Consider the following 25,779-nt stretch of genomic DNA (forward strand, 5'->3'; position numbering starts at 1 on the left):
ACTGCTTGAATTGAACTACAGAAGAATAGATGTCCTCAAAAGCCTTGAGTAGAATCCCTAGAAAGATAGCTGAAAGCACGGCGCAAAAAGCTTGGACACAACACACAAGAAACAAGGGGCTGTACAGAAAGTGCATTCACTTACTGAGGTGTGGACATCAAGGTTCTGGACTTGGCTTTCAAACTTATCCATGACAGCAGAGACCTTTTGAAGGTCCATAGAGTTCAGAGCTTTATCCAGAGCCTTGGTCACCTGGCTCATATTTTTTGTCACCTGTGAGAGAAATTATACAATCAGATCGCAATTCATCATGGATTACATCCCTGAATTATAGTTATAGAGCATTTATAGCATCATAGAGCGAGTTATAGACCATCTTAATAAGAAAATCGAATAACAGTATTTAAAAAAAAAAAATTGTCCTGGGAATGCCTCGGGATCCATCCGGAACAGCTGCATGAAGTGGCTAGGGAAAGGGAAGTCTGGTTATCCCTGCTAAAGCTACTGCCCCCAGGACTTGACCCAGAAAAGCAGAAGATGAATGGATGGAATTGTATTTTTCAAAAATTCAATTACCTTTCCTTAATTTTTTCAATTCAAGAAATGTTCATTCATCTTCCGTACTGCTCATTCTGACTAGGGTTGCAGGTGTGCTCAAGCCTCTCCCAGTTTTCTTCAGGCAAGAGGCGGGGTAAACCCTGAACTGATCGCCAGCCAATCCCAGGGCACATACTGTATAAACAAACAGGCATTAACACGTACAGTAATTCACCTCCCATGTATGTTTTTGGGATGTGGGAGGACAGCCCTGTAACTATATATACACTGATACCTCGATTTATGAACGTCGCTAGTAACAAAAAATTTAGGTTACGAATCACCGCCTCAGATATATATTGTCTCTAGTTATGAAGGAAAATTCAGGATATGAAAAGACAAAAAATTGCTGCTCCATTCGCAGCTCCCAAATTCCACGAAACTTAACATCCTGTATCTTGTTTTGTGTGGCACAAAAGAGCTGCTCTCCCATTGGCTATCACCGTTGCAAATTCCTGGCATCCCATTGGCTAGAAGGGACGTCAATCTTAACCAATGATGTTTTTCATTTCCCTCGGACACTCAAGTGTCACCGAATCACACGCTTTCACATGCTGTCATAAGCTAGACCACAATGGAAAACTTTTACGTGACATTTTTTTGTTTGTATTTTCGCAGGTTTATTCAGATTTCTTCACCATTGGCCTCAAGAAACTTTACTGGAATTAAGTTGTGTGCATGTGTACATTGGATGTTTACTTTCAGCTATCAAACGTTTTCCTTCTCTTCCGTCCCCAACAATGCCTTTTGCTTGCCACTCACCCTTGTCTTCAAATAGTGAACCAACACCTATGAACTTTAAATGCTTATTCTTGGTGTGTGTGTGTTTATACACACAGCGAAGAAAAGAGGGTATTTGAACACCCTGCTATATTCTCCCATTTAGAAATCATGGAGGGGTCTGAAATTTTCATCGTAGGTGCAAGTCCACGGTGAGGGATATAATCTAAAAAGAAAAATCCAGAAATCACAATGTATGATTTTTTTCAACAATTTATTTGTGTGATACAGCTGCAAATAAGTATTTGAACACCTGTCCATCAGCACAAATTCTGACCCTCAAAGACCTGTTAGTCCGCCTTTAAAAGCCACCTCCACTCCATGTATTATCCTGAATCAGATGCACCTGTGTGAGGTCATTAGCTGGATAAAGACACCTGTCCACCCCATACAATCAGTAAGACTCAAACTTGTAACATGCCCAAGACTAAAGAGCTGTCCAAAGACACCAGAGACAAAATTGTACAACTCCACATGGCTGGAAAGGGCAATGGAGAAAAAAGGTCCACTGTTGGACCAATCGTTAGAAAATGGAAGAAGCTAAACATGGCGGTCAATCTCAATCAGAGTGGAGCCCCATGCAAGATATCACCTCGTGGGGTCTCATTGACCCTTAGGAAAGGTGAGAAACAACAGGACTTGGTCAATGACCTCAAAAGAGCTGGGACCACTGTTTCCAAGGTGACTGTTGGTAGTACACTAAGACATCATGGTTTGAAATCATGCGTGGCACGGGAGGTTCTCTTGCTTAAACCAGCACATCTCAAGGGCAGTTTTAAGATTGCCAACGACCATTTGGATGATACAGAAGAGTCATGGGAGAAGGTTTTGTGGTCAGATGAGACCAAAATTGAACTTTTTGGGTTTAGGGTTAGTTACTACTACTACTACTACTACTACTACTACTACTGCTACTGTGAAGCATGGTGTGATAGTATCATACTTTGCGGGTGTTTTTCTGCACATCGGACAGGACGAATGCGCTGTATTAAGGAGAGGATGACCGCGGCCATGTATTGTGAGATTTTGGGAACAACGTCTTTTCACCAGTCAGAGCATTGAAGTTGGGTCGTGGCTGGGTCTTTCAACATGAGAATGACCCGAAGCACACAGCCAGGGAAACCAGGAAGTGGCTCTGAAGAAGCATAATAAGGTTCTGGTGTGGCCTAGCCAGTCTCCAGACCTAAACCCAAGAGAAAATCTTTGGAGGGAGCTGAAACTCTATGTTTCTCAGCGACAGCCCAGAAACCTCTCTGATCTGGAGAAGATCTGTGTGGAGGGGTGGGCCAAAATCCCTCCTGCAGTGTGTGCAAACAGAGTGAACAACTACAGGAAACGTTTGACCTATGTAATTGCAAACCAAGGCTACTGTACCAAATATTAACATTAGTTTTCTCAGGTGTTCAAATACTTATTTGCAGCTCAGCTAAAATTAGGCATTGTGATTTCTGGATTATTATTTTTAGATTATCTCGGTTACAATGGACATGCACCTACAATGAAAATTTCAGACCCCTCCATGATTTTTAAGTGGGAGAACTTGCAATATAGCGGGTTGTTAAAATATTTATTTTCTTCACTGTGTATATAGGCGGCACAGTGAAAGCGTTGACCTCACAGTTCTGAGGACCCGGGTTCGATCCCGGCCCCACCTGTGTGGAGTTTGCATGTTCTCCCCGTGCCTGCATGGGTTTCCTCGGGGACTCCGGTTTCCTCCCACATCCAAAAAACATGCAACATTAATTGGACACTCTAAATTGCCTGTGATTGTGAGTGCGGTGGTTGTTCGTCTGTATGTGCCCTGCGATTGGCTGGCAACCAGTTCAGGGTGTACCCTGCCTCCTGGCCGTTGACAGCTGGGATAGGCTCCAGAACTTTCCGCAACCCCTGTGACGATAAGCGGCAAAAGAAAATGGTTGGATGTGTGTGTGTATATATATATATATATATATATATATATATATATATATATATATATATATGTGTGTGTGTGTGTTCAATCCCCGCCCAGGCTGTGTGAAGTTTGCATGCTCTTCTCGTGCCTGTGTGGATTTTCTCCGGGCACTCGAGTTTCCTCCCACATCCCCAAAACATGCAAAATTATTTGGACACTCTAAATTGCCCCTCGGTGTGATTGTGAGCGCTTCTGTTTTTCTCGATGTGCCCTGCGATTGGCTGGCAACCAGTTCAGGGGATACCCTGCCTCCTGCCCGATGACAGCTGGGATAGGCTCCAGTACTCCTGCGACCCTTGTGAGGTTTAGCGGCTAAGAAAATGTATGTATGTATATATGTATATGTCACGGTCCTCACTACCCATTCGCCAATCCGCCAAAAGCGAACTAATACTGAGTCTGGTGAGTAAAAAGTTCAAAAATAGCGAAAAAAAAATGTGCGAACGTGTAAATTGACTGTTTATCCTAGGATATGATTCTGTACTCTCATAGACTTTATTGTATATTATAAGAATTTGTCTTTGATTTGTGGGTTTAGCATGACAAAAGTTTCGTCAGAAGACATACCGAAGGTTGAGCGAATAATTCTATACATTGGAGACAACCGTGCACATAGACAACTGCATCCGTGTCAAACCCGCACTTTCCCGCCATCGGTTCATACTGCATGTGGATGTTGAGGTACCTGGTACGAAAAAATTATGAGCCTTCTTTGGGATTATCTTCTGAAAGACAATGGATGTCAGCGGTATAGGGGCAGATTCTCAGCTGCCAACTTTCATGGATGCCCATTTTGTTTGGAAGACGCCCTACACAACTTTGTCTGCTGTCGGAAAATCTACTGCCGTGCAGGGCAGAGGCGAAAGATATGCCGGGAATGGCTTATGAAGTTCAAGTGACTCAAATTGGGGGACTCAATTTTTTTTTCTACCAATGGTGTATTGACTGGAAGAAAAAATGTTCTGACACTCAGAAAATCATCGGTGGCACCGAAGTAAGGTGACTTCGTGAAGCATAAGACAGACAGCTGATCAAAAGCTTGCTGCAACTCCAAAGACGCAGCACGACTCTGGCGCCATGACGAAAGCTACTTCAAATAAGTACAACAACATCAAGGAGGCAGTTTTGAGTGTCATGAAAAATGTTTACTTCATGACAAAGGAAGACTTGACTAAGTCAATGACTGGAAAACTGAATAGGCATTGTTCCTTCCTTGTGAGTTTTTCTTTATTATTTGTTTTTTACTACGCCTAATTTGCAGTAGGCCCTGATTAATTTAAATGGAGTGATTTTTAATAGCTCTACTGCATGTAGTAGGCTTGCCAGGAATACATCTGTAGCCCTCCAAAGCCTCAACAGTCGATGTAGAACGTGGCTTCAGCAGGCATAACATTGTAACAAAGTGTTGATTGTTTAAAATTGAAGGCCCTGAAGACGAGTTGTTTGATTTTGATAAATGTGTCTGTAAATGGGTGAAGAGTAAAAACAGGAGAATCTTTATGCCAACTTAGGGTTGAACAGTGATGTTATTTTCTACAGTCAGAGGTATAGAAGAGGATTGAGAAACTAAAAATAAACTTGTTTATTTTGAATAAATTATTTCTGGAGCCTGGCTACCCTGATGGAAAAAGAGACTTAGATTAAATTTTTGATTAAAAAAAAAACTTATGTTAAGTCCTCCGCAGTTTATCTGTCAAAAATGCGGTTTAACTCTTATATATCAAGTTCAGGACTTTTTTAGACACAATTTACATTTCAGATTATAATTGTCAGTTTATACTATAGGTACTTATAAGTAAGTTGACCGAGTTCAATTGCATCACATACATGTAGCAGTTGACAAAAATGTGTTCATTCCCAATTATTAGGCTCCAGGCTGTTCAGCAGTTTACTTAATTTTGAAATGTTGCCCCAAAATAAGAATCAGATTATTTGAATACATTAATTTTCTTCAGAACTTTAAGACTAGCCAATGTTCGGATTCAAAATGTGAAATCAGTGAAGCAAAGACAGCTGTTTAGTTCACCGGAATGTCATGATTTATGACGTATCTCTGTCATTCTTAATGTTTATTAAATTGAGTAACCAGTAAAAATACAATTCCTTGTATCACACACACAAATATATATATATATATATATATTATATATATATATATATATATATATATATAATATATATATATATACACACACACACACACACACACACACACCACACACACACACACACACACACGCGCGCGCACACTCCCCGGAAACTTTTTGTCTCGACTTACAATAGAAATTCAGGATACGAAAGGAAAAAAATGGTGCTGGATTCAACTGAACATAAACATCCTGTACTGTATCTTGGTTTGAAAGCAGCGCAGTCGAGGTGCTCTCCCATTGGCAACCGCTGAAGCACGTTCATGGCTTCACATTGGCCAGAAGTGGTATCAATCTTGAGCCATGACGCAAGAGAGCGGCTCCCCATATTGGCTAGCATGTAGCATCTTCCTGGCATCACATCCCTCTATTGGGTCAGAGCCATTGTCAATCTTTTTATTTTTGGTACGTCAAACTTTACACGTGACGCACTTTCTGTATATTCATCACCAAATCCAATGTCATACGCTCGCGCACATATACAGCATATTTGTGTAGTTCTTCATCTTTTTCCACCATGGGCCCCAAGACATTGATGGCCAGTGCCATCATGCTGCTGTCATGTGGCCTCATCCTGCTGCTGCTCAACTTTAGAGGTTCGAATTGGAGGTGAAGTTGAGGAAATTGTTTCGCTGGGAAAGGGAAAGAAGGACTTGGACGCGTTGGTTAACCACGAGGATCGGATTAGGCTATTTACATGTAAAATGCGTTTCTACTTACGAAGGTTTCACTTATGACACGACTTCCAGAACGGATTAATTTTGGAAGTAGAGGTACCAAATCCCACATGTGGATTTTTCATTTCATCCGCACGCCTGCATGGTTTTTCTCCAGGCACTCGAGTTTCCTCCCACATCCCCAAAATATGCACGCTAAGTCAATTGAACACTCCAAATTGCCCATCGGTGTGAATGTGAGTGAGAATGGTTGGTTGTTTCTATGTGTGCCCTGGCAACCAGTTTAGGTTATAGCTAGCTCCTGCCCAAAGATAACTGGGACAAAGATACCATATGTAAAACTCTGAAGAATGTGAAATTCTCCTTAGTGCTAACAGAAGCCATTTATGTTTGGCTAACAGTGGACCACCTCATCCTCACACCCTGGCACCTGCGGATTCGCATATTTTCTTCCGCCAAATAGTTTTCTTTTTTTTTGCGGGGCAACCAAGATAGAAAATGGTTACTGGCGGTTAATCTCCTCACTTATTCAAGAAATTTGGGGGCTTGAAAAATTTTTTTGTGATTAGAATTTTTTTTTTTGCTATTTATGGTCCAATTACTTGAGAATAACATGGGTCTACTGTACTGCAGTTTTACATTTAGCTGAGTGCAGAAGAAATGGTAATTGCATGCACAATTGTACATAGTCTATTACAAAGTATCAATCTTAATTTACCGATTTCATTGTGACAGCAGTCTGGACTTTAGTGGCCACAGCGTCAACACGAGATGCCATGCGCAGCCAGTTCAGTCCTTCATTTTTTTTCCGGATGGCATTTTCAGCATAAACCCTTGCACATTCCACATTTTTCTGTTGCAGAACCTGTAAGAAGAGAATAAAAAAGTTCAAATGAAATCTGTGCTCTAATTTTAAGTCGAGTGTTTGGTTAGATACAGTTGAAAAGAAGCTTCCATGGACAATATTGAGGCTTTTTGTCCAATTCATTTGAAACTTTCCGCTTTTTTTTAGAGAGAAATTATTATAGGGTATACATTTCCAATTAAAAACAACTCATTTGTGCATGCAGGGTGAAACGTGTTCATAGAGCAATTCACACGAACCAATATTTGGTCAAATGTCTATATTTTTCACTACAATTCTTGTAGCAATCAACAACATTCTTGAATGATTCTGTCTGAAGTTGTCAACAACTCAAGGCAGAAAATTGGCAGCATGTTGCAGTGGAATTGTACAAGAGTTTAATAACTTAATTGCAACTGTTGGAAGGAGCTGTAAGAACTGGTGGCGAGTGGAGGGTCCGATAAGGTCCTGCCCACTCTTGTTTTAGTTTGAGTGGCATGCAACTCCTCAAAGGTAGGTAGGGTGGTGCCTAAAATCCGTTCCGCAGTTTTGATTGTCCATTGCAGTTCGAGTTTGTCCTTTTTTGTGGCAGTCCCAAACCAAACTGTGATTGAGGCACATAGTATTGATTGGATGACCACTGTGTAGAACTGTCTCAGCAGCTGTTGCAGCAGGCCATGCTTCCTAAGAAGCCACAAGATGTACATCCTTTGTCGGGCCTTTTTTTTTAGGATGGATTTGATGTTTGTCTGCCATTTCAGGACCTGTGAGACTGTAATTCCTAAGAACTTGAATGTCTCGAAGGTTTTACAGAAGACAGTTGGAAAGAGTGGGAGGCAGCTCGGGTGAAGGATACCTCCTGAAGTCCACAATCATTTCTACAGTCTTTAGTGTGTTCAGCTCGAGGTTGTGTTGGCCACATGTTCATGTAGAGAGAGAAGAGCAGTGGGGAGTTGACACAACCTTGAGGTGCCATTGTTCTGATGGTGTGTGTGGATTAGGTGGTCTACCACCGCCTCACCTGCTGTGTCCTTCCTGTTTTCAATCCACTGGCAAATGGCAGGAGAGACAGTGAGGTGGAGAAGCTTGGAGGAGAGGAGTTCAGGGATGACGGTGTTGAACACAGAGATGACGTAGGTTCCCTTGGTGTTGGGGTGTTCAAGGATGAAATGCAGACTCCTGTTGATTGCATCATCCGCAGACCTGTTAGCTCGGTAGACAAACTGCACTGGGTCCAGTTGCGGTCCTGCAACGCTCTTGAAGTGGTCCAGCATGTGACGTTCAAGAGACTTCATAACCACAGATGTTAAGGCAATAGGTCTGTTGTCATTTAGACCTGAGGTTGCCTGTTTCTTGGGGACCAGGATGATGGTGGAGCATTTGAAGCAGGTTGGTACTTCACGCAGTTCTAAACACCTGTTGAAGAGCTTTATGAAGACTGGAGGAAGTTGGTCTGCGCAGACTTTGAGGCAGGGTGGGGACACAAGGTCTGGGACTACTGATTTGTTGATCTTTTGTTGTTTGAACATCCACCTCATGTCCCATTCATGGATGGTCAAAGAAGAAGTAAGAGATGTTGAAGTGGCCAGTGGTGCGACTTAGTGGCTTTGTGGAGTCAAAGTGTCCCTTTCAAATCTGCAGTAAAAGCTGTTCAGGTCGTTGGCTAGTCCACTATTGTTGTCTAGTGGGGAAGGAGGGGGGGGGTTGTCGCTTGTAATTAGTAAACAACTGTAATTCGTAACAGACTTGTTTTCAGTCGTTAGCACCAAATTGTTTTTCCATCTTTGCTGCATAATCCCTCTTTGCAATGTTACATTCTTTAGTCATATGGTTTTTAGTGCGATTGTACAGGGCACTACGATCTGCGATCTCTTGAGCCTGGTGGAGTTGCATAAGTCTGGCTGTAAACCATTGAAGGTGCAAAGTTTTTGTTAGTACACACAGCTCACAGAAATTGACATACGCTGTAACAATATCCATGTATTCATCTAGGCTGTTTGCTGAATTTTCAAAGACACTTCAGTTAGTGCGTTGAAACCGCTTTGAAGTTCTAATTTTGCCACCTTGGTCTACTTTTTCACATATTTTAACAAAGGCTTCGGGCACTTAAGTACTTGCGTGTATGTAGATATTAAGGAGATTCAGCAGTGATCAGAGGACAAAGAAGGAGGAGAAAGCAGATTTGTTGGCAGAAGAGGAGGAATGCACAGAGCCTAAAGCTGAGTGTAGGAACTTTGAATGTTGGGACTATGACAGGAAAAGCTCAGGCCTTGGTTGACATAATAATTAAGGAGAAAGGTTGAGTGTACATTTTTAAAGTATTTGGCCCCCTTGACCTTTTCAATTTTTTGCCAAATTTCCGGCTTCAAACGTAAAGATAAATGTTTTTTTTGTCAAGTATCAACCACAAGTGGGACACAATTGTGAAGTGGAACAAAATTTATTTGATATTTTAAACTTTTTTAACAGATAAAAATTTGAAAAGTGGGGCATGCAATAATATTCTGCCCCCTTGCATTAATACTTTGTAGCACCACCATTTGCTGCAACTACAGCTGCAAGTCGCTTGGGGTATGTCTATCAGTTTTGGACATCGAGAGACTGAAATTCTTGCCCATTCTTCCTTGCAAAAAAGCTCGAGCTCAGTGAGGTTGGATGGAGAGCGTTTGTGAACAGCAGTCTTCAGCTTGGCCCACAGATTCTCGATTGGATTCAGGTCTGGACTTTGACTTGGCGATTCTAACACCTCCTCTTCTTTTTCTTTCGGCTTGTCCTGTTAGGGGTCGCCACAGCGTGTCATCTGTTTCGATCTAAGCCCATCTCGTGCATCCTCCTCTTTAACACCCAGTGTCCTCATGTCCTCACTCACTACATCCATCAACCTTTTCCTTGGTCTTCTTCTCGCTCTTTTGCCTGGCAGCTACATCCTCCGCACCTTGTTACCGATATACTCACTCTCTCGCCTCTGAACATGTCCAAACCATCATAGTCTGCTCTCTCTAACCTTGTCTCCAAAACATCCAACTTTGCTGTCCCTCTAATGAGCTCAATTCTAATCCTATCCAACCTGCTCACTCCGCTCATTCACGCACATATATTCTATTTCACTTCGGCTAATCTTCATTCCTCTCCTTTCCAGTGCGTACCTCCATCTTTCTAATTGTTCCTCCCCCTTCTCCCTGCTTTCACTGCAGATCACAATATCATTTGTGAACATCATGGTCCAAAGGGATTCCAGTCTAATCTCCCTAATGCAGTCCCACCTCTACCTTAAATTCTTCTGACACACCAACGGCACACCTCACCGCTGTTCTGCTGCCCTCATACATGTCCTGTACTATTCTAACATATTTCTCCGCCACACCAGACTTGCGCATGCAGTACCACAGTTCCTCTTTTGGTACTCTGTCAGGCTTTTTCTAGGTCTACAAAAACACAATGTAGCTCCTTCTGACATTCTCTGTACTTTTCCACGAGCATCCTCAAGGCAAATAATGCATCTGTGATACTCTTTCTAGGCATGAAACCATACTGTTGCTCGCAGATACTTCTGTCCTGAGTCTTGCCTTCCTTACTCTTTTCCATAACTTCATTGTGTGGCTCATCAACTTTATTCCTCTATAGTTGCCACAGCTCTTCAAGTCACCTTTGTTTTTAAAAATGGGAACTAGCACACTTTTCCTCCATTCTTCAGACATCTTCTCGCCTGCTAGTATTTTGTTGAATGAGTTGGTCAAAAACTCCAAAGCTCTTCAAATTGCTTCCATACCTCCACCGGTATGTCATCAGGACCAACTCCTTTTCCATTTTTCATCCTTTGTAGTGCCTTTCGAACATCCCCTTTGCTAATCATTGCCACTTCCTGGTCCTTCACATTTGCCTCTTCTACTCTCATTCTTTCTCATTTTCTTCATTCCTCAACTTCTCAAAGTATTCTTTCCATCTATTCAGCACACTATGGCATCAGTCAACACATTTCCATCCCTATCCTTAATCACCATTACCTGCTGCACACCCTTCCCATCTCTATCCCTCTGTCTGGCCAACCTGTAGAGATCCTTTTCGCCTTCTTTCGTATCTAACCTGGTGTACATGTTGTCATATGCCTCTTGTTTAGCCTTCGCCACCTCTACCTTTGCCCTATGTCGCATCTCAATGTATTCCTTTCGCCTCTCCTCAGTCCTCTCACTGTCCCACTTTTTCTTCGCTAATTTGTTTTCATGTATGACTTCCTATATTTGGGTTTCCACCACCAGATCTCCTTCTCCCCTTTCCTACTAGAAGACACACCAAGTACTCTCCTGCATGTCTCTCTGATCACCTTGGCTGTAGTAGTCCAGTCTTCCGGGAGCTCCTTCTGTCCAATGAAAGCCTGTCTCACTCCTTTCCAGAAGGGCCGCACAGCATTATTCCTTTCTAAACTTCCACCACTTTGTTCTCTGCTCTACTTTTGTTTTTTTAATTTTCCTGCCCACCACCAGATGCATCCTATACACCACCATCCTGTGTTCTCGAGCTATACCCTCCCCTAGCACTACTTTACAGTCAGTAACCTCCTTCAGATTACATCGTCTGCACAGAATATAATCCACCTGCATGCTTCTAACTCCGCTCTTTTAGGGCACTATATGTTCCTGCGTCTTGGGCGGAATGTAGACAGACAAGGATAGAAGAGGCACATCGAAGTATCTTCGGCCAAGACATTGAACCCTAATTGTCTCCCAGTGAGTCTCGCAGCACTTTGCATGGCAGTATCTGCCCATAAGTGTATGAATGAGTGGGTAAATGTGGGGCTTTGTAAAACCCTTTTGGAACTGTGGTAGTGTAGATAAAGAGTTACATGCAGTTTAAGCCAGAAGTTTACATACACTGCAAAAACACTTAATTTTTTTTTGTCTCCGTCTGAAATCAAATCAGACTAAATATCCACTGTCTTAGGTCAGTCAGGATCACTAAAAGTAATTAATTTTGTTAAATACCATAATAATGACAGAATTCCTTAGAGTGTTATATTTTCTTTGAGGTCAAACCTTAGTTTTGAGTAGTACTATCTTTGAACTGCATGACTTGGGTGAAACATTTTGGTTATCCTTCCACATGGTTCTGACCGTACTCAGCTAGAATCCTGGCCCATTTCTCCTGACGGAACTGGTGTAACTTTGTCAGGTTTGTTTGTTGCCTTACTCGCACATGCCTTTTCAGATTTGGCCACACATTTTTTTGATGTGATTCAGATCAGGGCTTTGTGATGACCACTCCAAGACATTGACTTTGTCAACCACTTTCCACTTTTTAACCATTTTGGCACTTTGCTCATGGTCACTGTTCATTTGGACGTTTTGGAAGTTTTAACTTCCTGCCTTGAGATGTTGCCTTAATATAATATGTAATGTTCTTTCTTCATGATGCCTCCTATTTTATAAAGAGCTCCAGTTCCTGCTGGAACAAATCAGCCCCACAGCATGATGCTGCCACCTCCAAGCATCACAGTTGGTATGGTGTTCTCAGGTCTACAAGCTTCCCTTTTTTCCTTCAGATGTAACTTCGTTCATCATGGCCAAACAACCACACATTAGTTTCATCACACCACAGGACACTGTTAAATAATCATCCATATGTTCTCATTTTGTTCAAACTGTAGTTGGTTACACATCACCACCAACCGTGTACCTTTGAACTCACTGTCTTGATGTAATCACTCTAACTTGATGTAATCAATCTAACAAATGGAAACAATTAAACAGTCAGACACACTCACACACACACTCATCATGTGATTCACTGAATAAAAAGAAGCTGCAAGGAGACAAGTTGGAGTTGGTTGGAAGCAGGGAAGTCCTGTCGCTCCCCTTGCAGCAAGTAAAACTTGAAGCCTTGTCTGTTCGCCTTCTTTTAATAGAGTCAGGCTTTTTAACCTGACATTTCGTCCTTCGAGCCGGATCCCAACACACCACCGCCCATCAAGGAGGGAGAAGACACACCGAAGTCTGTCGACAGCCAGGAGCATTTAGCTGTTCCTGAAGAAAAGCCCTGGTGGGACGTGAATTCGTGGCCAGGCCGGTGCCAGAGTCCAATCTCCCCTCGGTGGACGAGATCACAAACAACTGGCATCCAGACAACGCGTGAACCGATAAGTGAAGGCTACTCCGCCAGAAGGAGATTGAAGGCTACTCCGCCAGAAGGAAGTTGACTACTCCACCAGAAGGAGGTTTAAGGCTACTCCGCCAAAAGGAGGTTTCAAGGCTACTCCGCCAGAAGGAAGTTTCAAGGCTACTCCGCCAGGAGGAGGTTTTAAGGTTACTCCACCTTTAAAGAGGGTAATTATAAGGATCCATAAATGTGTGAGTGGGTGAATGCAAGTGTGAATGCCATTACGTACTTGTGGAATCATAGGTCATGGACGGAAACCTAATGATGCTAACAGAAGTCTGTGTTCCGGTGAAGTACACAAGGCAGTGGATTAGGACTTAGGTCCTAAAAAAGACAAGTAGTCTCTCAGGGACAAACGTAGAAAAGCATAATGGTGAACGGGAATAGTAAGTCTGCTCTAGAGGGGATGTAAACTTTATGAAATAATGTTTATCGGGCAGCATGATGTTTCTTAAAGAAATGGGAAAAAAAGATAAAAATAGCATGTCTTAAATGGCAAGTTAACAGTTGAAGGATGCAGCAGGTTGGTAGAAAGATTGATGGCAAGTGTTACAGGGAAGTAAGGAAAACCCAAGATTTAGACTTGCATCTTGGGATGGCGAGAGGTTGGTTAGCATAGGCAAGAAAGAAAAAGGCAGGAGAGTCAGCTGAAGTAATGCAAGCAGTGGCTATATTAAAACCAGCTACAACAGTTTAAAACAGGCTAAAGAAAGTGAGGCAGAAAGTGAGCTGTAAGAAAATCTTGAAAAAAAATTAAAAAGAAAAAAAATGCTGTCTCCCCGGGAAATATATTCGCTGATAAAAGGGCACTCATCATGTGATTCACTGAATAAAAAGAAGCTGCAAGGAGACACAAGTTGGAGTTGGTTGGAAGCAGGGAAGTCTTGTCGCTCCCCTTGCAGCAAGTAAAACTTGAAGCCTTGTCTGTTCGCCTTCTTTTAATAGAGTCAGGCTTTTTAACCCGACAGACACGTTTCCAGAAGTTGAGTTCTTTGTCTTGGTGTCTTTTTGCAAACTGTCAACTGGCTTTATTGTGTTTTATTTTTGGAGTAATGGCTTTATTCTCAGTGAGGGGCCTTTCACTCCATGTCAGTGCAGGACTTGTTACACAAGGGGTCGGGAACCTGTGGCTCGCGAGCCATAGCTGACTCTTTTAGTGGTTGCATATGGCTCGCAGAACCCTCATAACGACATACTGCACATGTGATTTTTGTGGGTGCAGGCAACGCAAATGACGCAGAGACAGGTTGTCCTCGTGGGGTTTTTGTAGTTTATTGTGGCAGGAAATATAAATGATGCAGAGACAGTTTGTCCAAGTGGGGTTGCCGTAGTTTAGTGTAGCAGTTGATGTGCACAGGCGCAGAAGGGTCAAATGCCGATCGTGTTGGAACAACTAATTATGGTAACGCTTTTGACAAAGGTTGCTCAAAGAAAAAGAGATAAGATGTACTGATGTGTACAAGAATGGACAGCCTTTGTGGAGAGAGAGGGTTCTGCTGTGTGTCTAAATTCACAGATGGCAAGTATACCAAAGCATTCATGCTTGATACTGCCAATAAAGCTTGCATAAAGACAAGACAATCAAACGAATAAAAGACGTGCCTTTGTCGGCAAGAACTGTTCACCATAGTACCATCATGATGGCACATCAAAGTGAATTATGTTCACGAATAACGGATGTAAGTCTCAATGCCTGCAAGAAGCTTAATCTAACGATGTATGAAACATACTATAAAGCCATCAGCAAAACCATGCAGTACCAGAAGTCGTATTAATGGTAAGAAGTACTTTTGTCATCATTGGTTAGCAACAGGGTAACAATGTTATTTAAAATAGTTCAGAAGTTTATTGAACTCTGAAAGTATTGATCTTGTATAGATGCGCAAATACACCTGTACTTAGTTTTTAAAATACTGTATAGCTCTTTTGAAATTACATTTTAAAATATTTGGCCTTTATGGCTCTCTGAGTCGAAAAGTTTCCCGACCCCTGCATTACACTTTGAATAATGACACTTCATTACGAGCTTTTCTTTGAGAGTCCGCAACCTGAAACAGTCACTCCAAACTCCACTATGGCGAAGACCAAAGAGTTTTCAAAAGACAACAGAAACTAAATTGTAGACCTACACCGGGCTGCAATTGGTAAGCAGTTTGGTGTGAAGAAATCAACTATGAGAATAATGATTAGAAAACGGAAGACATAAAACCACTGATAATCTCACAATTTGGGGCTCCACGCAAGATCATTCCCCATGTGTCAAATAAGAATTGTGAGCAAAAATCACAGAAGCAAATCGTGGACCTAGTGAATGAGCTGCAAAGTAAAGGAGCAAAGTAACAACGCCGCTAAGGACTCAAATCCTGGAGGACCAGACGTGCCCCCTGCCAGGATGTTTCCAGCCCGATCTAAAGTTTACTAGAGAGCATTTGGATTATCCAGAAGAGGCTTGGGAGAATGTCAGACAGTCAGATGAAACCAAAATAGAACTGTCGCGTTTGGAAAAAAAAAAGCTGCACCCAAAAAACACCATACGCATTGTGAAACATGGGGGTGGAAACATCATGGTTTGGGGCTGATTTTCTGCAAACGGACCAGGATGATTGACATGTCAATGAAATCATGAAGGGGGACATGTATTGTGAGATTTTGAGTGAAAACATGGCTGGGTCTTACAACGTGACAATGATCCCAAACACATCATCCGGGTATTGAAGTAGTGATTTGGTTTTGGAGTGGCCTTCCCAGTCTCCAGATCTTAACGTCATAGAAAAATCTTCCAGCAACCGCCCCAAACCATTACTGCTCTAAAGGAGTTCTGCATGGAGCAATGAGCCAAAATACCAGCAACAGTGAGTGAAAGCCTGCAACAAAGTATTGAGATCAAGTTTTGTTCCTGACCAAATACATACTTATTTCCACAATTTGCTAATAAATAAATAATAATAAAAAGACTGATTTTCTCCACTCATTTTGGCTCTCACAGATGAGGTATACCTCTGATTAAAAAGACAAACCTCTCTCATCTTTTTAAGTCGGAACTTGCACAGTTGGTGGGTGACTACTTTTTTGCCCCACTGTATTCACTGGATCAGATTATATAACTCACTGAAAACAACTCTCTCTACAAATGGGGTCACATCATAACTGTCACTCACTCCCGCTACTGTGATTTGCACTATTTATCGAAACACTGGCTATAGCGATACGGCAGAGCACGAGTATTAAAGGTATCCGAACTCCATCAGAACACAGAATCAATATTTCAGTAAATGGTATTTAGTTAAATTTTTAATTATAAAACCATATAAATATAATATATACAGTATTATAAATTTATAATATATATATATATCAACCACTTAACTGTATTATAATACTGTATACACTATTAATGTTTTCAAAAAAACATATGTTTGGGGAAAAGATGTATAACTAGTTATGTGTGGGTTTTTTTTTTATGTAATAAAGGGTTTCTACATAGCTCCACAGTAATTAAGGTTTGGGAATTATTTTACTATGCAAAATTAAAACCAGAGGGCAGCTATGGCTTTGATCAGAATTGTCAGCACATCAGAATACCATATCTGGTGAGAGCCCGTGCGGTGTGGTGGAGTGTTGGAGAAGCATGGTTGTGGGAAAAACATGGAGAAATTCTCGTAATGTCATCCTCTTCTTTCCCCCTTTTTTTTGGAAAAGAATGGATGCTTTCACTTTCTATCCACCTTAGCATGTGTTTTGACACAACATCAGAGAGCCGCACACACGCTTTTCCATTCACTGCTCTTCGCTTAACATGGGAGGATAGTGTGCCAAAAGAGGATTTTCTTCCACATTTCCACTTCAATGAGCAACTTCACATTTAAAAAAAAAAGAATTTTTTCTTCATTAGTTTGGTCATTTTTCTTTTTTTCCTGATCCTCAGAGATTGTGCTCTGAGCTGCAGGGATCATGTAAATATGATTCGCAGATTTAAATGTGGGCAAGACGGCAAGAACGGTGGACGAACCCTCTGAAAATGTACCGTGTCGCTGTGACTGCATAACCTCTCCTGTAAATATAAATAAATTGAGTAATCAAACAGTGACTCCTGTTTTTGAAACTTGTATTTGAATTCAAAAGATTTATTCCAAATACCATTCATACAACATTTACGGATGAACTTTGATCTCATAGGGCTGAGTGTAGGTTATTGTATGAACACTTTTGTTGGGAGTTATGAAAATACATTGTGCTATACCCATGATCACAGCGACTCTCCTTGAACGGGATGAAGCCATCCGCGTCAGTTCTTCCACCTGTTTTGGCCACACTTTGGCGATGGCCAACTGTCTTTCACTTTCTATCCACCTTAGCATGTGTTTTGACACAACATCAAAGAGCCGCACACACGCTTTCCCATTCACTCCTCTTTGCCTAACAGGGGACGACAGTGTGCCAAAAGAGGATTTTCTTGCACATTTCCACTTCAATGAGCAACTTCACATTCCAAAAAAATATTTTTCTTCATTACTTTGCTCATTTTTCTTTTTTTCTTGATCCTCAGAGATTGTGCTTTGAGCTGCAGGCTTCATGTAAATATGATTTGCAGATTTAAATGTGGGCATGGAGAGGGAAAGGTCAGCTAATCCAATGTGTGCTCAATTCCACGTGACTGGCATGTATGAAGGAAAAATGCTTGGATTCAACTCTACGCACTGATTCATGTGGATATTTTTGTGCAGGTTTTCTAGATTTGAGTGTACAACATGTTTCAGTAGGAAATCCAGACATTTGTACATGAGGTCCCTGGACTCTGACCAACCAGCAGACGTCCTGGAACTTTTCCTTACACACTTCCTGCAACTTTTCCTGAGCTGCGTGAACATGTTAAGAATGAATAAAATCGCTTCACAAATTTTTTTTGGAGGACAAACCAGCAATGTGCCACAGAGCAGTGGAAATGCGTGTAAACCGCGGACAGTTCTACAGCTCGAAATAGTTTTGAGAGTCTACTTCATAAAAGGATTTGTTAAAAAAAAAAACACTAAAAGGGAGGTTTTAGTAATTGATTAGACTGTTCAAAGTCATCACAGAATCTATTAGAAGACCAAGGTTTCGGACTCGATCTTTGCTTTTTAAAGATCGGGAGTCCTCGTACTTACGAACAGCAATCCTCTTTTGTTTATTGCCAAAAACACTACTCAGTTTTGTTGTTGCAAAATTGAAGATAACGTTGGCTCATCCAGTTAGCTATCTCCTTTAGACGGTGACAACACCTCAATTGAACTGTAGTGATCTGGACACAATGCTAAATATAACTGTCTCACCTGCATCGCTTTGAAAGTCAAAATCAGGATTCTGAATTTGACCCAAAGGTAATATATACAGGCTGAACAGGAGGGGTCCAAGAATTGACCCTTAAGAGACCCCAAAGATAATTGCCATTTGTTGAGATTGAACACTTCCAATAGCTCCTTTCATTCAGGTAGGACATAATCATTTAGTAGTCCTACCCAGGTTTTAAACTTGTTTAGCAGTATAATGTGATCTACCATATCAAAACATGGAAAACTTTCCTCGATGACTCTTCTGTATCATCCAAATAGTCACTGGCAAACTTAAGACAGCCCTTGACATGTGGTGGTTTAAGCAGGGGAACCTCCGTACCATGCATGATTTCAAACCATGACGCCTTAGTGTATTACCGACAGTCACCTTGGAAACGGTGGTCCCAGCTCTTTTCAAGTCATTGACCAAGTCCTTAGGTCCAGAAGACAAAAGAATTGTGGACTCTTGTATGAACAGAACTGAACAGACTCCCCTCTTCATCAACAGTGAGTGTGTGGAGAAAGTCCGCACACACATGTTCCTGGGAATCCTGATCCCTGAGGACCTCTCCAGGACACACATCTCAGTGGTCATCAAGATGGTTCAACAGTGTCTCCAATTCCTGAGAGTTTTAAGTTAAAACAACTTGGACACAAAGTTGCAGCTGGCCTGCTACTGCCTATGCATCGAGAGCAAGAGGACGTACTATGTTTCCAACTGGTACAGGAGCTGCACTGGAGCAAAGCTTCAGACGACAATCAAAGCAGCACAGATTGTTGGCTTCCCTCTCCCCTCCGTGGCAGACATTTATTCTTCTTGGTGCCACAGCAGAGTTTTGAACATTTTGAAGGACACTACATACCTCAAACAGTTGATAACTAGTTATCAACTGTTTGAGCTCCTGGCATTATGAAGGCGGTACAGATGCGCAAAAGCAAAAACCAACAGACTGAGGAAGAGGTTTTTTCTGAGAGCCATCACTAACTTGAACTCTCATCTTTCCTCTAAGCCACACAGGAAAGGCACACTGATTTCAATATTTTGGGTAATACCTTCCATTTTACATATGTATTTTTTTGTATCTCTTTTTATTCTTATCTATTTATTTTGCTTCAATGTATGCACTGAAGCAGGAGAGGCTCTCTAATTTTTTTTACAGCGTTTTAAAGCAAAGCAAAGCAAATTTTTTTGCATAGCGCATTTCATACATAAGGTAACTCAATGGGCTTTACATGATTAAAGGCATTTGAAAACAAAGAGATAAAACTTAAACGGCATAAAAACAATAAAAATGACAAAATATTAAAAAAATAAAATTAAAACCGCATACAGTGCAAGTAATATGATCAAAAAGTGGATATACTCTAAAAAGCATGAGAAAAAAAAAAAGAGTTTTCAATCTGGATTTAAAAACCTTCACAATTGGGGCTGACCTCACCTCCAATGGCAACTTGTTCCATTTGTGTGCAGCATAATAGGTAAATGCTGCTTCACCATGTTTGCTTTGGACTCTGCCCTCCACTATTTGACCTGAGTCAGTCGATCTCAGAGCTCTAGGAGGTTTGTATTCCGTAAGTATTTCTTTCATGTATTCAGTAGCAGAAGTTTAAAATGTATTCTAAAGCTGACTGGAAGCCAGTGCAAGAACTTTAGGATTGGAGTTAGAAAAGAAAATTTGGGCTCATCCAGTTATTTATCTGATTTAGACAGTGGCACAATACCCAAATTGAACTGGAGTCATCCGGAGACACTGCTAAATATAACTGTGTGTCATTTGCATAGCTATGGTAGTTAAAATTAAAGTTTTGAAGAATTTGACCGAAGGGTAGCATATACAGGCTGAACAGGAGCGGTCCAAGAACTGACCCTCGAGGGACCCCATAGGTCATTGCCATTTGCTGAGACCGAGCACCTCCAATGGTCACAAAGTAGCTCCTTTCCTCCAGGTAGAACCTAAATCATTTAAGGAATGTTCCATTTAGTCCTACCCACGTTTCCAACCTGTTTAGAATTATATCGTGATCTACCGTGTCAAAAGCCGCATTGAGATCCAACAAAACCAAACTTTACACCTTTCCTGAGTCAGTATTCAAACTTATATCATTTAGCACTTTGATAAGAGCAGATTCTGTACTGTGATGTGTTCGGAAACCTGATTGAAATTTGTCAAATAGTCCATTTAAATTCAAGAAATTGCTGAGTTGATTAAAAATAACTTTCTCAAGAATCTTGGCTATGAACAGGAGATTTGAGATAGTTCTATAGCTTGCTAATATGGAATCGTCCAGTGCTCTGTTTTTTTTTAGAAGAGGCTTAACACCAGCTAATTTAAGAGCTTTGGGAAACTCGCCAGACTGAAGTGAGCAATTGATTATTTGCTGCAAAGCAGGTAGCACTGACTTCACAATAGTTTTGAAAAAGTCAGATGGTATTGAGTCGAGACAGCTCGTTGATGGTTTCAACTGCCGAACAGTTTTCTCTACAGTTTTTTGGTCAACTGGATCAAATTCTGACATTTCTATGGGTGGCTTCAAATGTGAGATCATTCTATGTTTTTGCTGATTTGTGCTGACATTTGCCCTAATGGATTGTATCTTTTCACTAAAATAACAGGCAAACTCATTGCATTTGTCAGCTGTTACGAGTTCTGGATCTATCTGATTCGAGGGGGTTGTAAGCTTGTTAACCACAGCAAATAGAGCACGAGTATTGTTAAGGTTCTCAGAAATGATTTCAGAAAATTGTTGCTGTCTAGCTCTAACTCTTGGTAAAAATTACAAAGATAGTGTGTCTGTAGAGGTCATAGTTAATTTGGAATTTAGTTTTTCTCCATTTGCGTTCCGCTTTCCTACACTCCGATTTAGATCTCTTCACCATCATTGGGCTCCTCCACGGTGTTTTAGGTCATCTCAGGATGGTCTTCGTTTTAACAGGAGCGACAGCATTCATGGCATTTGTGATTTTTGAGGTGAAATTGTCCAAAAGTTCATCAACTGTCTCAGCATTCACAGTCTGTGGCACAGCAACAGTCTCCATAAACTTAGTGCCACTACTCTCATTTATGTACCTTTTCCTAATAGAGATAGAGGTTGTCTGGACTTTCGGAAGAATCTGTAATTTAAAAAACACCCAAAAATGGTCAGAAATAGCTATATCCTTAATGTCAACCGATAGAATTTCAACATCCTTAGAGATGACCAGGTCTAAGATGTGACCTTGAGTGTGACTTGGACTCTTAATATGTTGAGAGAGGTCAAATGTGTCTAGTATTGCAGAAAGTTCTTTGGATGTTTTTTTCCATGTTATTATCAACATAAATGTTAAAGTTCCCTGTAATGACTAAATAGTTGTACTCGGTACAAATTACTAACAGCAATTCAGAAAAATCCTCCATAAATTTTCCATTGTATGTTAGAGGTCTATAAATGATTAAAATGATAACCTTTGGGTCACCCTTTACTAAAAAACACAGATTTTCACAAGAGCCAAAATCACCAGGTATAATTTCTTTACAATGAAATAATGATTTAAAAATAACAGCAATACCGCCACCTTTTTGGACCGTTCGACATCTGTTCATAAAATTAAAATCTGCTGGTGTTGGCTCATTTAAAATGGTATTACAGCAACTTTCTGTTTACCACGTTTCATTTAATAACAAAAACTCCAGAGCATAGGTTGTAATGATGTCATTGATCAACATTGATTTTCTTACTAAGTGACCTGATATTAAAAAGAGCTAGTCTCGCAGAGATGGCTAGAAATAATGGTTCGATAGACTCACATTTTATCCTCACTAAGTTGGAAGTTCTACTTTTTTGGTGCCATATCTTTTTGACCAACTTTTTGTCCCTTGTAATTACAGGGATGAAAAATGCCTGATCGCCATAGGGGTCCGAGTTATTCTGGAAAAGACCCGGTAAATATCAGTCAGATTTATAGATAGTCTTCATGGGTGGAGGAGGGGCCTTTCGCTTCTTAGTGGATGGTGGTTTCATGCGCGGGGGGATGGGAAAAAGATCTTGGCGTGGTATGGACTGGATTCTATCATTGACAATCGTCTTCATCCTATCCATCAGAACCAACATTGCATTCAGGCTGGGACAGGGGGAGCAACATCTACTGCGGATTGTATGGTTGTTGTAGTCATAGAGGGGAGATTCCGAGGTGTGGATGGCTCCAATGGGACAGAAGGAGGTGTGGTAGATTTAAAGTGCTGGCACATTCCATTTGCTCATCAGATTGTTTGAATGACACAAATGAATCTGTGTGCACCTTGTCTCGCCTCTCATCTCTTGTTCCTTCCATTGTTTGGGAACAACTGGATCCTTTTGTCCTTAGTTTTTGTAAACATTTTCTTTACAGGGCGGTTAATGATGCACACAGTAGAAAATGTTGGCAGCTAATAACTTAACCCTTTGTCTATTTAGACAGAAACTGTCTGCTTTGTGGATATTTTTACGGTCCCAAAAAAGGCAGAAATTGTCAATGAAGCTTATGGATAGTGCAGTGCACACCTTGCCTAACCACCTTTTCAATGAAGTACACTTAACACACTGGTTTCATTGTATTCATGTATACTAGCATGTTTTAGTGTGTATGTAAGCTACCATATGATGACGCTCATAAGGAAGAGAGAAATAATTGCTTTTTATGTCTGTAAGTAGAAGAAGCTTACATTGCCCAAAAAACTGCTTGTGTCATTACTGACGATGTTGCACACACTTACGGTGTCACATCAAAACTAAAATTATCACGCGACAGCAAACAGAACTGCAATAGTAAGGACCTCCTTAGTGTCGCAAAGTTTGCTGAGAGAAGGGAAATACCGTTTTAAGTGCATGTTAAGTGTCAATTATTTCTTGAGTAATTCTATTGTTTTATTATTTGCTAGTTATGCTATTTTGTTTGCTGTGGTATAATTTTAGTTTTGATGTGGCTCAGTGAGTGTGTACATCGACAGCAATGACCTGTGGAAACAGGAAGTTTTTGGGGTAATCTAAGCTTCTTCTGCTCAAAGATGTAAATTTGAATTGTTCCACACTGCCTCGTGGGTTGCCTCATATGGCAGCTTGGATACACCCTAAACCATGTGCTAGCATGCATGCTAACAGTGTAATCAGTATGTTTAAAGGGCAAATCCAGTGCTTTGGATGAACTGTGCATCCAATAGGTCATGTAATATGTACCCTATTTTGACAATGTGATGTTAGATCGTCTCCCATTTAATAATGTTTTGAGATAATTTTTTATCAACAATTACGAATTTTTAGGGGCGTTGCCATTTTTGCGGGTCACATGATCTACTTGCGGAGATGTGACGTGTACCTTGTCGCAACAAAGGCTCGATTACATGGGACACCGTTTATGCCCAGCGCTGATTTCTCGTATTTATCCACATCTGATGAAGAAATAGCAGTATAGGTTGATCGTGAAGACAAATACTTCCATACAGATTTGAACCTGTGGCTTTAATTCATGTTGACGATTCAGATGGTTCTTCAGGTGGAATGACGCACAGTCTGACTACTCAGAGGCCTATGCGCAACATAAGTGCAGCGAAAGCCTTTAGCTAAGCTTGGGTGGCGGGGGAGGCCTTTAGCTTTGATACGGCGGTGGCGGAGGCCTTTAGCCTAGCTTCGGGGTTCGGGGCTAATGGCTCGCGGCCCACTGCCCGGAGCTCCGCGGGCCTTTGTTTACGCACTTATGTTCCACGCGTAAGCCTCCGAGTAGTCAGACTCCGCGTCATTCCGCCGAAGAATCATCCGAATAGCCAACATTATAGCCACAGGTTCAAATCTGTATGGAAGTATTCCTCTGTCTTCCGATCAACTGATACTGCCATTTCTTCATCAGATGAGGATAAATACGAGAAATCGGCGCTTGGCATAAACAGTGTCCCATGTAATCCAACCTTTGTTGCGGCACGGTACACGTAGGTTATGTTATTCGCGCAAATGGCAGCGTCCCTGAAAATTCGTAATTGTTGATAAAAATCTTCTCAAAACACTATTAAATGAGAGAGGATTTAACATCACATTGTCAAAATAGGGTACATACTGTATTACATGACCTATTGGATACACTCTTGATGCAAAGCACTGGATTTCCCCTTTAAGAATACTTTGTTGGAGAAGTCAGACAGGATTTGCAAATGTTGGAACTCAGTATGCAAATAAGGTGCACCACAATGTAAGGCAGCATGTCTAATGTGGCGTATTGTCTATTTAGGAGAATTTAAGACTTTTACGGTTGTGAAAATAAGGCACATAAAAAAACACTGTATGTATACCAGGAGTTGGGAACCAATGGTTGAACCTAGGGTTTGCAAGCCATGTCTGGTTCTTTTGATGGCTGCATATGGTTCGCAGAGGCCTGATCACGAGATACTGTACGTGTCATTTCTGTTGTGCAGGCAACACAAATGATGCAGTTTGTCCGAGTAGTTTGCTCTGACAGTCGATGTGGGAGATGGAGAAAGGTTGCAAGAGCTACTTTCCACAGTCCAGGTTAGTCAGCAGCAAGTCTGTTTTTGGACCCAACAAGTTGAAAGGAATTCAGAAATGCTTTGCTGGTGGTTTAGCAATTGTGAGAAACGGCAAGCCATTCACAGATGGGGAGTATGCCAATACTTGATGTTGCCAATAAACATTTTGACATTTTTGCAAAAAGACAAGATAAACAAATAAAATACATGCTTTTGGCGGCAAGAACTGTTGACCATCGGACCATCATGATGGCAAATCAAATTGAATTACGTTCACGATTAACGGATGGAAGTCTCAACACCTGCATGAAGCTTAATCCAACAACAAATTATTAAACAGACTATAAAGCCATCAGCAAAACCATTCAGCACCAGAAGTCGCATTAGTGGTCAGAAGTACTTTTGTCATTATAGGTAACCATGTTATTTAAAAGAGACTTATTGTAGTCTCAAAGTGTTGGTCTTACATAAATATGCAAATACACCTGTATTTAGGTTTTTAAAATATTGTATGGCTCTTTTGAAATTACATTTTAAAATATTTGGCATTTATCCCTCTCTCAGTCAAAAAGGTTCCCGACCCCTGCTGTATGTATGCTGTAATTATAGTACTACCTGGTGGAAACTCTAGGCATAACAGCACAACCTGGTGGAACCAGTCAGGATTACAGGACAAAGTAAAATAAATGTAATTACGATTTTGATGATTTAGGCGATTCTGTAACAATCTTTGGTGGGCCTATATGAGACGGCAAGGTTAAAAATGTGTACTCACCGATTTTCCACTGGATGTACAAGTGGTCGTTTCATCAAACTGTCATGGATCATAAGTA

At 41.1% G+C, this 25,779-nt stretch overlaps 1 protein-coding gene across 3 annotated transcripts in view; it reads right to left on the reverse strand.

The window, feature by feature from the left end:
• Window positions 1–25,779, reverse strand: part of chmp1a (charged multivesicular body protein 1A) — a 61,400-nt gene that overhangs the window by 14,278 nt on the left and 21,343 nt on the right. For all 3 annotated transcript variants that reach the window (XM_061821826.1, XM_061821825.1, XM_061821824.1), the window contains 2 exons: window positions 6,874–7,020; window positions 145–273 (listed from right to left, as the gene is read on the reverse strand). In XM_061821826.1, the coding sequence (XP_061677810.1) occupies window positions 145–273; window positions 6,874–7,020 (276 nt within the window). The remainder of the gene's footprint in view (window positions 1–144; window positions 274–6,873; window positions 7,021–25,779) is intronic.

This window comes from Syngnathoides biaculeatus, chromosome 6 (genome assembly GCF_019802595.1).
Source record: "Syngnathoides biaculeatus isolate LvHL_M chromosome 6, ASM1980259v1, whole genome shotgun sequence".
Lineage (NCBI taxonomy): Eukaryota > Metazoa > Chordata > Actinopteri > Syngnathiformes > Syngnathidae > Syngnathoides > Syngnathoides biaculeatus.